The sequence below is a fragment of the Xenopus tropicalis genome, chromosome 2 (assembly GCF_000004195.4).
Source record: "Xenopus tropicalis strain Nigerian chromosome 2, UCB_Xtro_10.0, whole genome shotgun sequence".
In the NCBI taxonomy this organism is placed as follows: domain Eukaryota; kingdom Metazoa; phylum Chordata; class Amphibia; order Anura; family Pipidae; genus Xenopus; species Xenopus tropicalis.
The window spans coordinates 60704494-60717144 of NC_030678.2; the positions used below are offsets into that span (position 1 = coordinate 60704494).

Genomic DNA, 12651 nt, shown 5'->3' on the forward strand with positions numbered 1-12651 from the left:
ACTTTGCATTCTCCTTATTTGATATAGTGCTAATATGACTGTTCGTGAGAAAAACAATTTATACCACTATATTTTTTTAATTATTGAAACATATGGAGGTCTATTTTTTAAAGCTGTGTAAAGTTTTTGTCAAAATACATTTCAAGAAAGGCGTAGACCTCACAACACTACAATTGGTGAAACCAATTGAAATAAACAGACTCATGTCTAACATTACCCCCACACCTTAAATATAGAGGCACAAGTTGTCTATGATAAACCACAAATTCCAGCATTCATAGGTAGGGAATTACAGGAACCGACTGCCAGAGGGCCGCATGCTTGGCATGTCTGACTTGAGATGGCATCTCTGAATGGAGAAGAAGATATACATATTTTTTTTGCAAGAAATACATAAGTACAAATATTTTGCATTTAAATATATATAATTTAATGACGGCTGAACCAGTGCAGAAAAATGACATGTTCCTGAGAGTTCATTCCCAACCTCATTCCAAGAAAGAGAGACTTTTACTAGTCTTTAAGCCCCTCTCTTTATGTGATGCAAGGCAGTTACAGAGCAATAGAATGGGTGGGGATATAGGCTAAGCTATTTCATTTTTTTAGGTTAATACAAAGAAGATACTGTTTAGAAGTAATATAGATCAAAGTAATCTTGCTCTGCAGCATGTTAATTAAGAGAAGCCTAAAAATAACAATGCACCTCTCTTGCTGGTTTTACAGGCATGGGAATATGCGAGGCAGTTAAAGTCGAGTCAGTTGGTGCCAGAAGTTATATGGTATGATGCTCTCAATCTTTTCCACAACGAAGCTCAAGGGAGTAAGCAAGGTCACTAAGAACTGAAAAAGAGAAAAACAGATAATAAGCCAAATACCTGTACAATATTTCTTCTACAAGGACTTCAGACTAGTGTATACAAAAGTGTATATTAAATATAGTTTTTACACTGGTCAAAAAGTACTTTGTGTGTTTTATTCTATTCAGATGCATATTAAAGGTGGAGTAAAGACCACAAACAAATACATGTAGAATTATTATAAGCACTTATTTTTTTAAGTTTTCTTGACAAACAGTTTATATCATGAATTAGTAAAAGGGCAACCCCTGCTGTACTTTTTGGCTGGCCACCAGATGGTAAAGTTACTAATGGAGGTAGCATCTGCTGACAATCAGTTCTACTGCTCAGCTTTTTAGATAACATAAGCTGGCAGTAAAACCACAACTGAGAAGGGAAACATCAGTACCTAACTTTCTGGTGGTCATAAAGAGCAGTAGAGGTTGCCTATATAGCAAATTTACGGTATACACAACCTTTCCACAGAGCATTGCACTCTGCTTCAGCCCAGACCATGCTGAATGGGACTAGATGACTTTAAGGAAAAGGGAAACTAACAGTTTACGTGTTTAACTGTAACTGTGTTCTTTCCTGGAAGAATAGCACATTACAAGGGCCCTGATACTGTGATAAACTGTTGATTTAGAAATAGCAGATTCCTGATATACAGCCAAATGAACAATCCCTTATGGCCATTAAGATTTGCCATTCTGTGGATCTGCTTTGCCAAAGTTTTGACTTCTCTTCCTAAGCTACGGGAATGCAACAGCACTCAAAATACATTGGCACCTGCTTAGCCCAATGTTTTTTAAACTCTGGCCATTAAACCCATTCATCCCTTCTTTGATTTTAATTTAGTTTTCAGCGACGACAGCAATCTTTCAAAATGCGTCTGACTTCATATACAAAGTCTTAAATAGGAGAATTCTTTAGAGACCAAAGAAACCAATAAAGTCAACACATGTAATGAGTTTGATCGGCATGATTTATACTTTTCATTATAAAAACCTAAATATTCTTAGTAACTTTTTCCCTTGAATTCAAATGTAGCTTGGAAACATTATTTAGGGAGAAATTATAAATATATTTGTTCCTTACTGCCTTTTCCCATATTATTATGGTGTTTTTAATGTTTATCTCTCCCGGTATTTTTGGTGCTTTTAAATAGACCAGGCACAGGCCACCAGAAAAGTTATAATTAAAATATACTGTCTCAAAAGTAACACAGTAAGTTAGTTTGAAAAAAAGATGTACGTCCATCACGTTCAACCATAATGCCTAGATATATAACTTGCTTAAAGGAGAAGGAAAAGCTAAGTCACTTGGGGGTGCCAAAATGTTAGGCACCCCCAAGTGACTTGAATCGCTTACCTTTTACCCCGGGCTGGTTCCCCTGTACGGAGAGAACAGCACCAGCTCGGGGTACCTGCAGCGCTTCCTCCTTCCTTCTTTGCCTGCAGTAGAGTGAAAAGCCGAACTTTAACAGAGAAGTCGGCTTTATCACTCTACTGCGCATGCGCCTGACTCACAGTCAAGGCTTAACGAAGGCGGAAGCGCATCGCCTCAGGTGCCCCGGGCTGGTGCGGTTTTCTCCTAATAGGGGCACCAGCCTGGGTAAGCGATTCAAGTCACTTGGGGGTGCTTAACGTTTTAGCACCCCCAGGTGACTTAGCCTTTCCTTCCCCTTTAACTGCTAGTTGATCCAGAGGAAGGCAAAAAAACCCCATCTGAAGCCTCTCTAATTTGCAGCAGAGGAAAAAAAGTGAACATTAAAAACATGACGTAGTTATAATTGGAACCAAAGTGTATTTACAGAGTAAGCTTAGGGAACAGCCCACATGATCAAATGACAATGGTCTACATCAAAAATGTCCAACTACCACCATGCTCTTATCTATGTATCTACAGACAGACATACTGGATGTCACTAAATCTACTGTGAAATAATAAGTATACCCCATGCAAAAAATGTATTTTTTAATATATGTGGACATAATTGGATAAGAAACTTGGAAAATTGACTCTGTAATCATTTATTTAAAAAAAAACATATATTGAAAAAAATAAAATTCCACGAAGATTTGCTTCTTTGGTGTGTCTGTTAGGAGTAGTGGAATACTGCTTGAAATCGTTTTATTTTACACCTGAAAGAATCTTGTACTGCTTTCTACTTGGTAGAAAAGGCACTGCCTCTGTATAAAAAGTAATATGAGGTAAATAGGCTGTCGAGAGAAAAGTTCCAAAGCTATGTAGGCTGTATGATTTGGCTCTGCACTAACAGTCTTCCTTTTGCAGAACAACTGACTGTACCCTATAACAGTACATCTGGCAATAACAGTAAGCACTTACTAAAATGACACTAAAATGGTTAGGTTAGTTGTTCTGAAAGCAGAAAACTTCCCCCAGTAAGTGCTTACTCTAATAAATGTTCAGGTATCTCTAGGTGTCTTCTAAATCTGCAAATAAGAATTTGAATATTCGCACGAAAATGGTAATAATTCCCAATTCATATGATAGATCCTCTTAACATTCATTATACAAATTATATGGAATAAAATCTACATTACTAAAACCATACATAACTAAATGTCGACCCATATTTTCCTACATTCTTTCTCAATTGCTAAAAGATTAAAGTAGGGAAGAAGTTTTAAGAAAAAAAACTCATACTAAACTGCCAAGCTTTTCAAAAGATATCTTACAAAAGAGTACAGACAATTGTTGGAACAAATACATCAGACACGGAATATATAATAAAATCCTTCACAGTAAGGGATTTATTGAAAGAAAATCCTGAACTTCCATACACCAGAGGGATCAGAGAATCAAAAACTGAAGCCATGTCTTAACTAAGCTAAAGCTTTTTTGCCTGTGATGTTTCTTGCCAGTATCAAAGTGGATAAAGCTTCTTAAATCTCCTTCATCTGTACAGAGGTGGGGTGATGCCTTCATCTTATGAAGAAGCCATAAAACAGTAACACAGGGTGTAGTATGTAATTAGGGACAATAAAAAGTCTAATGTCTCATATGCATCTGGACTGTGGCTGGATTTTTATAACATTTTATGCAAATAAAACAGTAAAATATTACCTCTCCTTATCTAACTCTCTCATCTTTGGCAACACATTTAATAATACACCAATGTGCGGGGAATATCAGAATGTTGGTCCCAAAAGTAAATACATGACAAACACACTAACTAAACTTACTAGGACACATTCAATGGCAATGACAATATGATTATGTTCTGCCTGAATTTATTTGTACCTAGTAAAAAAAACATTTTTGATTGGCACAGAAGTTAGTAATGCTGCCTTATAACACTGAAGGCTTCAGTTCAGACCCTGTTTAAAGTTTGCATGATTTGAATGTTTTCTTACTACAGAATATATATCGATAGCATGATTATGGCATGTGCAGGTGATGCATTCATCCATTTGCAACAATTGCCAAGAGGAGCCCTGTGCTGGCCGTTGTGTAGACAGGTATGGAGCTCTGGCACAGCAGGCACTTTAGATGCAGGAGTGGTGTCCAGACACGATTTTAAAAAGAAAGACAAGTTATACTTTTAGCAGAAAAGAGCAGCAACTGGACGGACAATAGCTGAAGGGAAAAGCAAGCAGAGGTCAGTAAGATATAGGCATTTTCTAAAGAAAGATTATTTTCTATATTTCTAGGTTTTGCAGCAAAGGTAACAGCTAAAGGAACAAACACTGGGAAATTGCAAGCATAAGTAAGTTTTCAGAAAACAAAAGTGTCAACAAGTTAAACTTGTCTCACAGCCAGAATGCAGGGTTGAGATTAAAAAACAATTGAAGAGGTTTAAAAGAACATTAACCAAAAAATAAAAGTGTTATAACGTAATTAAAATATAATAGAGTGTTGCACTGCACTGGTAAAAGTTTGTGTTTCTGCTTCAGAAAGACTTTTATATTTTATATAAACAACGCTGCTGTGTAGCCACGGGGGAAGGCATTCAAGCTGGAAAAAGGGGATAAGGAACAGGTTACATATTAAATAACAGATAAGCACTGTAGAATACAGTGGTGTTTTACAGAGCTTATTTATTCAGTTTTATTTCTTTTTTTATATTGGTTATGTAACCTGTGCGTTTTAGAAGTCTTTTTGAAGCAAACACTCTCAAGTGCAGGGCAACAGTACATTAAAATTGAATTACTTTGATACACTTTCATTTTTTGTTGTTGCTCTTCCTTTAAGTAATAGTGGGTGGGCCACAGAGATGCTAGCATACACTTGAGGTGCAAGAGGGAAAAGACATGCCACCTAAAAGACTTGTCAGATTCTGATATAAACAAAGCCAAGTAGATCTAAACCCAGGGAATGGACAGGGGCTGACTTAGGAAGCTGCAAAGTAGTCTGAACAGGTTAAGGCACTAAACAAATGAACAATCAGAGTCAAATTTAGGGGCAGTTTCAAAGAAAGATAGGTCATAACATTGAGGTCTGATCTGAAGCTGAGATATTGAGGTGAAGATTTTAACTAGACCGCAGGCAGAGATGCTCTCAATAACCAAGCACTTTATGTTTCACCAAGTGGTCTTAAATATGCTGAGGCAAGCTACACTTTCAGCCCAATTGAGAGCTCAAAAAAAAATTTGGAACAGATTGTGACAATATTATTACATCTCTGTGCTATAACCATAGTGATTGTCATACTCTTTTCTCAGAGATATTTCCTGGCATACCACCCTGCATGCAATTACCCAAATGCTTTCACATTTCTGACTTTTTTAGACTTGTGGGAAAGGAAGACGTGTATCGTAGACATCAGTTTGGAGTGAGTTGTGTGGAGTACATGCAAGGTTGTCCTAAGGAAACTAAAAGGAAGGTTTAAGGGGGATTGGGGAGCCTGAAACGGAACAAAGAATAAAACCGCTGATCAAAGACTGTTGTCAATAAATGTTAGTAAGCTGTAAGAAAACTTTTCCACAAGAAGTATTATAATAGGCTAAAAGTGTAAACTGCATTTTACATGTTAATATATAGGCAAATGTTATATCTATTGAATACACAAAACTAAAACTGAAACATTGTGAATTATGTTGTAGTGATATAAAACTCTTCTGGTAGAATTAAAGTAGACCTGCTTTGGATTAAGCGATTTATAGGTGAACAAAACATTTATCACTGCTTACTAGTATCAAAGGTCTATAAAATTGCTTTTTTATTTTTCAAAAGTCTAAAGGAGAAAAAGGGATAAATATGCAGAACATAAATATTCATATAGGAGTGTATAGTCAAACACCTGCAAAAATACTACATATTCTCAGCATTCATAGCAGACCAGTGCATTGGTAGAAAACAGGACCAGTAAATATCACAAGCATTTAGTCCCACTTTAATGCTACAGAGAAGCTAATAAGACCTTCTGCAAGAATATAAAGTAAAGAGCAGGGCGACCTTTGTTAATATATAAATAACTCCACACTAATATAGCTATAGGTTTTTCTATGTGACTCCCTCAATGTCCTCCCTTTGAATGGAGACACAGACGTAACATACGCAGACGTGTTACATTTTCAGAATGTCACCCTAATGCCTTTTAGACAAATCCGAGTAAGGATACATCTGCTTACGCTTTGATCTTTATCACAGGTTTTTTAAATCCCAATATATCCTCTCCTAATGCAATCACACAGTCAGACAGGATGAGATCACAGTCTGCCCCTTGCAAGCAAATGATCTCCTGTTCTCTATGCTCAACTGTATATGTCTGTTTTTGGCACAACCTGAAGCTGATCCGTATTCTCTTTCTAAGCAAAGGCTGCAAAACCTAAGCTCTGTAGTGTCAAGGTGACTGTTAATGTCAACATGGACCATGAAACTTTAGTGATCATTGACAGTCACAAGTGCAGCGTGCAATTTTGGACACATGATTTTTGCCCACAATGCTGCATTTTTTTCACACAAATCTATCTTTATTGTGGCCGTAACAAAAGTTTCATCCAATGCATTAAACCAAACACAACTGCGGTCTCATTTTGTTGCTGCTCTCAGCATTTAAACAGTTTGATTTTTATTGTGCAGGCCTGACATGCCTTTTGGCACAGCACTCCACGTAAAAGGTGGTGGCAGCTGCAGGGTTCCCCAGCACAGGAGGCAAGGGGTACACACTGGTGGTGAGCACAACTACAGTATGTGGAAGCGAAGGAGCATGTTTGGGTGTAAGTACCTTTAACAAATGCCATTAATATACATAATTTGTGCCAATTTTAGCATGACTGCAAATACGGTTGCATTTGCAAATAAGCCCTTATTTATTCTAATGACTTACAATATGTACTGAACACAGCTCATACGGTGTAAAATAATGGGGCATCTTTAATAAGATAAGAGTTAACACACCTCCATGCCCCCCCCCCCCCCTTCCTTTTTAACATGAGCTCCTTCTGTTGGGCTTATGTAGAAAAGGTACATAAATACTATATGAACTTTTCGAAATAAATATAAAAGTACTTCTCTACATCAGGCCAGTGGTTAATATTATTTTGTTTAGCATGCATGCTTTTGTGTTTTTTTGCAGGAGATTTCAGCACCTGTAAACGGGGTCTAAACTTTATGCTACTTAGTGAATATGATTTGTAATTTCCCTCTGAGTAGGTGTATGTGTTAATTATGGGAAAAGTTAATGTTATCATATTAATCATTCAGGTATCCTAATCTCATAGAGACAATGTACATTAAAGCAAACAGTGACTGCGTGGGCAGTACTTAGCTAGGAGAACTATACCTCGAGAATGAATACTTTTATATTTATATTATTATGAATCCCTTAGAGCTTATTCTCAGAGAACTTTCAGTAGGAACATATCTGTGCTCTGCAACAAGGATGGGGCCTGCCATAGGAACGAATACAGTAATGCTAAACACAGGCAGGGCTATATGTAGGGGGCTGATATAGGGGTCTGTGCTCCAGTTTGGAGAGCAGAGACTGGCAGCCATTCAGCAAAGTGCAGATGAGGGAAAAGTGTGCAAAAACGTGGAGGCTTGTGCCATTTTTTGCACTTTGTATCCTTCCCTGCATGTGGTAAAATGAGCATAAAAAAAAATGCATAATAAAACGTTCTCTGTAAAAAGATGTCTTTATTAAAAAAGGAACATGCATTCAATTGTTTCAATTGCTTTTCTTTCATGGAATAAAAAAAATCTTTTTGAAACAATGTGAAAACACCTTCTGCCTGTCCCTGTTATCTAGCCAAAGTGTGTGGTCTCATATCTCGACACAAAACTTTCCTGAGAAAATTCTCTGCTCCAAATGAAAGAGGGTCTTACATGCAGTCAGGTTTGTAGGTTCAATTTTATTAAACACTCATTAGCAAATAAGGAACAAGGAATATTTTTTTAGTGTTTTGTTAATTCTTTGTCTTTTTCAGACCTGGAATGAAAACTTCTTACTGGTTGCTTGGGTAAGTGACCCTAGCAACCAGAAAGACAGATTCATATGGGACTATTAAATGTTCACCTCATCTCTGAAGAAAAGATATAAGACCTTTCAACAATCAGTGCCCTGTTTTGGACATTCTTATTTTCTTCACATTTAATCTCAGATCTATAAATCTATAGTATCTGTACCAGTATATGTGCAAAACACGTTAAAAAGACTTTTTACTATGCTCAAATTAACGTGATGAGTGCAGATTTCAGTTAAAATGGTATATATGCATTAAAAAATGCCATCTAACACATAACAACACACACCTGGGAATTAACTTCATTTGTAAAGATGCAGCCTGAAAACTATCAGTGCAATGTTACGATATTCCTAAATTGATTTCGCCATAAAAGGGTAAATGCTAATGCTATTGATAAAATGCTTCCAAACATGTTGGTGTCACATGACTGTTAGTTATTTAAGCCATGGAAAAGCTGAGAGAAGACAGACAGCTAATCATGGTAAATATAGATATCACTTGAGCTGTGCGGCAGTGTATGTGTGCTTCTGCCTCCAACACACAAAAGACAGTGTTTATAAAGAAAATGAAATTGATTGTAAGCAGGTTTGTTTGGGGGGCTTGAAAACTACCCATTTATCTTGGCTAAGGTATATGTGAGGAATTTTGCTCTGTCTGATACATGTTTACATCCTCTGCTACCTATTTCTCAAGGCTTTTACTGAAATCTATCTGTGCAGTCTTAACCATGTATGCCATAGATTTTATTTCTTTGTTAACTTCTGAAGCAAAGTGCCAGGTTTATTTTCCTTCACTGTATATGTACCACATAACTGAATATTACTTCCTGTTAAATGATTGCATTCTATAAAAACCTGTTTACTTTTAAGAAAATGTATTTATGAGACTAAATTCCTTCGCATTAAAGTTAGACCTGCTCATATCAGTGCTCCTATTTCACCAATTACATAACAAGCATCAACTTATTCAGTAGATTAAACCATTCAACAATTCACACCCAACTGGGGACATCAGCATCCCATGACGAATCCCACCGTTTATTCAGCATTTTTGGAGGGTACAGGCATCAGAGTAGAAGACTGCATATGCTTGCAAATGTAAGCCCTTGTTTATGTCCATTTGCAAACCATACAGTTTAGCTAACAACGTCCTAGAGGAATCAATGATCCAGATATCCAAGCTCATGCTTACAGTACAGCCAGCTAGGGACTGCAGAGAAATTAATCACAGCCATGTCCAACTGCATTTTTTCACTTAACGCATAGCAGAAGTTAGCAGAAAGGAGGCCCCACCGCCAGGCCTGCAACTGCTTTGACAAAAATTAGTATACAGATCCAGGAAGAAATATGCTTTGTTAACTTAACCCCTCTGGCTACAAAGCAATCTTTTAAAGTTATGGTTAATCTTTATTGAGGTTTTTATGTTTTTTGTAGTATATTTGTTCTCTATGCACCATGTATTGCAGTTAGGTTGAATACAAAGCATGCTTGTACCTATACATCTAATGGTACAATTCTATTATTTCTATTATATCAGAATAAATTGTTCCTCTGTTGTGACGTGAAGAAGTAATGGATTTACACACAGGACAGAACATACATCACAAACTTTGGAAGCTATTCTACCAGCCCCAGAAAGCAGACCATGGTGTTTGCAGCATGCACACAGCACACGTACAGAGCATTGCAATGCTAATTCAATATACTTACAAAAACCAAAACATACTTATTGTAACCAAAATAGAATGGAAGTCAATCTCCAGAAAATGCAGATTTTATGAAATGCAGCATTTTTGAAGATGCTATAATTGAAGAGGTCTCAGTGCTCCAACGTCAGATCACTTATTATGTACATATTTAATTCTAGGAATAGCAACACATTGGCTTCTCTAACTGCAGTTATCCTGATTTATCTACAGATCGAAAAAATGTTTTAAGTTGTTTTAACTGTATTGTGTTTATACTTGTCATTTAAGCATCTACAGGCAGTTATTGGGGGTCGACTCTTGATTTTGTTCAACCCCTACATCTTTTCTCTCCTTCCCCTTTTAAAGTATAAGCCCTATTAAGCAGAGCTCTTGTATCAGTCAATATTTGAGTGTAATCTGTATCTATATACCCATCTATTTTATAGGCCTGTGGAATATGTTGCTTTATAAATACACATTAGTAACAATAATAATAGTGATGGGTATTTTTAACCTTCCAAAGTACAGGATTGTTTCTTTTTGGGATTCAATGTTCTGTTCAGTTTGTTAACTTTGCTCTTTTTATGGTAAGACTTCATTGCTTCATATAACTGGCAAATTCACTTAAATGTATTTCTAGAATGTCCATGGATGTGTGGAAATCCTGACTTACCAAAACATACAAATTTTAGTACATTTAAAAAACCATCTTTGTCTGGCCATGTTAACCCCAAAGAATTAGTGGCACCCTTGAATTACAGTGGAAATGTCAACACACATACTTGATTAAGCCAATCAATGGATAAAATACAACCTTCTGCTATTTCTCCATAATGGGAAGTTATGCATAGTTACGTAGTAATAGTTACTAACTAAATTTTACTTACAGTCTTTGCAAAAGCACCCATTAGCTCTGGAAACTGATGTGTAAGAAGAGCCAGCATTGCTGTAAATGAACTCAGTCCAGCAGTGAAGTGAATAAAGAAAGGAAGCTCCTTCTTTGGGTAAACAGACACATCATGGAAAGCTGCAATATTTAAGGGAGAAAAATAGTGAACACGCTTACAAAATACATTTAGCTCACTTACAGAGGGAAGAATTTTCCTCCTTTTTGTCTTACATATATGAAGAATTTGTACTGTGTACATGTTACATGTAAATATTGTATAGGGCCTGACGCCATAGTTCAAAACTGTACCAGTAATGTGACAATCTTACATATGGAAACTTCATATAAAAAACATCAGTTTTCTATAAACTTCATTAGCAACACCGCACATAGCAGTCGTAAACAAATGTAACTGTTCTGTGAAAGTCTATAGAAAATGCTACAGAAGCGGCATGACGCAAAAGTAAAACAAGGGGCTTGGCACAGAGCCATGACTTCAATGGGTGGCATATAGGGTTGGTCTTTGCTGGGTGGGTCTGGGTGGTGTCTTTGCTCTTAAAGGAATTTCCAACACATGACTCTGAAACCAGGCATAGTCAAAACTCATTAACTGTTGGAAAGAAACACCCCAAGCAAGATTAAGTGGTTAATGTAATGTCTCCATCAGAAAAAAGTGAATTACTTTATTCAACCATTGAATACTGAGAAAAAAATGTGTAGTTGTTCATAATGCAAGAGAATTTACCCTAAAAATAAAAAACACAAATTAATTTTGTCCCTTGGACAGACAATGTGCAATATTTGCCCAGTCCTGCGCTTAAGGGCAAATGCCCATACCTGATGCACTCTTACCTTCCAGTTTGTACCTGTATGTTACCCAACCACTCAGATCGTAAGCTCTACGGGGCAGGGACCTCCTTCCTACTGTGTCTCATACCACATGGCACTTATATATATATACATATATGTATTTATTGTATTTATTTATTATATCACTCGTCCTCCCTGTGTGTAATTTTGTATTCTGTAAGACTGTACATAGCTGCGTACCCTTGTGGCGCTTTATAAATAAAGTTATACATACATACATACATACATACATACATATTGCCATCAAGTGCAAAGTACAGAGCACAGGCAGATCCAGAATAGATATGTACTCTGCATGAGCACTAAGGACTGTGTTCTTGTGACCCTTAGTACTCTTGCCCCTTCTGGCTACCATTCACAACTCATGTAATAGAATGCTTACTGTTTGAATTTATATATATAGTTTTTTTTTCTGTTTAACCCAGGGTAAGGTTACAAGATTGTGTGAAATATCAAGGAAACATCAGCCACAGCATTAAAAGTGTGTGTCTATAAAGCAAATGTCACACAAGGCACGTTGTGATAAAAGTGCCAGTTACAGATCACATCCCTTTTACATGTCGTAGGGTACCTTACACAGGCTATTTTTTCTTGAAAAAACACACCATCATAAAAGGGTTATTATCTCTAGTTTGCACAGACCAATGGTGCAAGTAGTAGGCATTTAATCACTGATAAAAAAGCTATATCATAAGAAGAATAGGGGTTAGCACTAGCACAAATTTGATGGGGGTAGTAGGGAGAGGCAATCAATGGCATATTTGCTTTGAAGCCACACAAACCTTAAAGAGACTGTTTAACCCCATACATAATCAAGCACCTCATAGGTTAATACAGCTGAATTATTATAGGATACGATAATATAACTATATTAAACATACAAAAAACAACACAGTGTAGAGGCCAAAGTACAAAATGATTCTTAGGTATTTTTCC

At 36.7% G+C, this 12651-nt stretch overlaps 1 protein-coding gene across 3 annotated transcripts in view; it reads right to left on the reverse strand.

Moving 5' to 3' along the window:
* Positions 1–406: 406 nt before the first annotated feature.
* Positions 407–12651, reverse strand: part of st7l (suppression of tumorigenicity 7 like) — a 57516-nt gene continuing 45271 nt past the window's right edge. For all 3 annotated transcript variants that reach the window (XM_012961092.3, NM_001011286.1, XM_031895919.1), the window contains 2 exons: positions 10844–10983; positions 407–840 (listed from right to left, as the gene is read on the reverse strand). In XM_012961092.3, coding sequence (XP_012816546.1) covers positions 745–840; positions 10844–10983 — 236 coding nt within the window. In that variant the 3' untranslated portion in view covers positions 407–744. The remainder of the gene's footprint in view (positions 841–10843; positions 10984–12651) is intronic.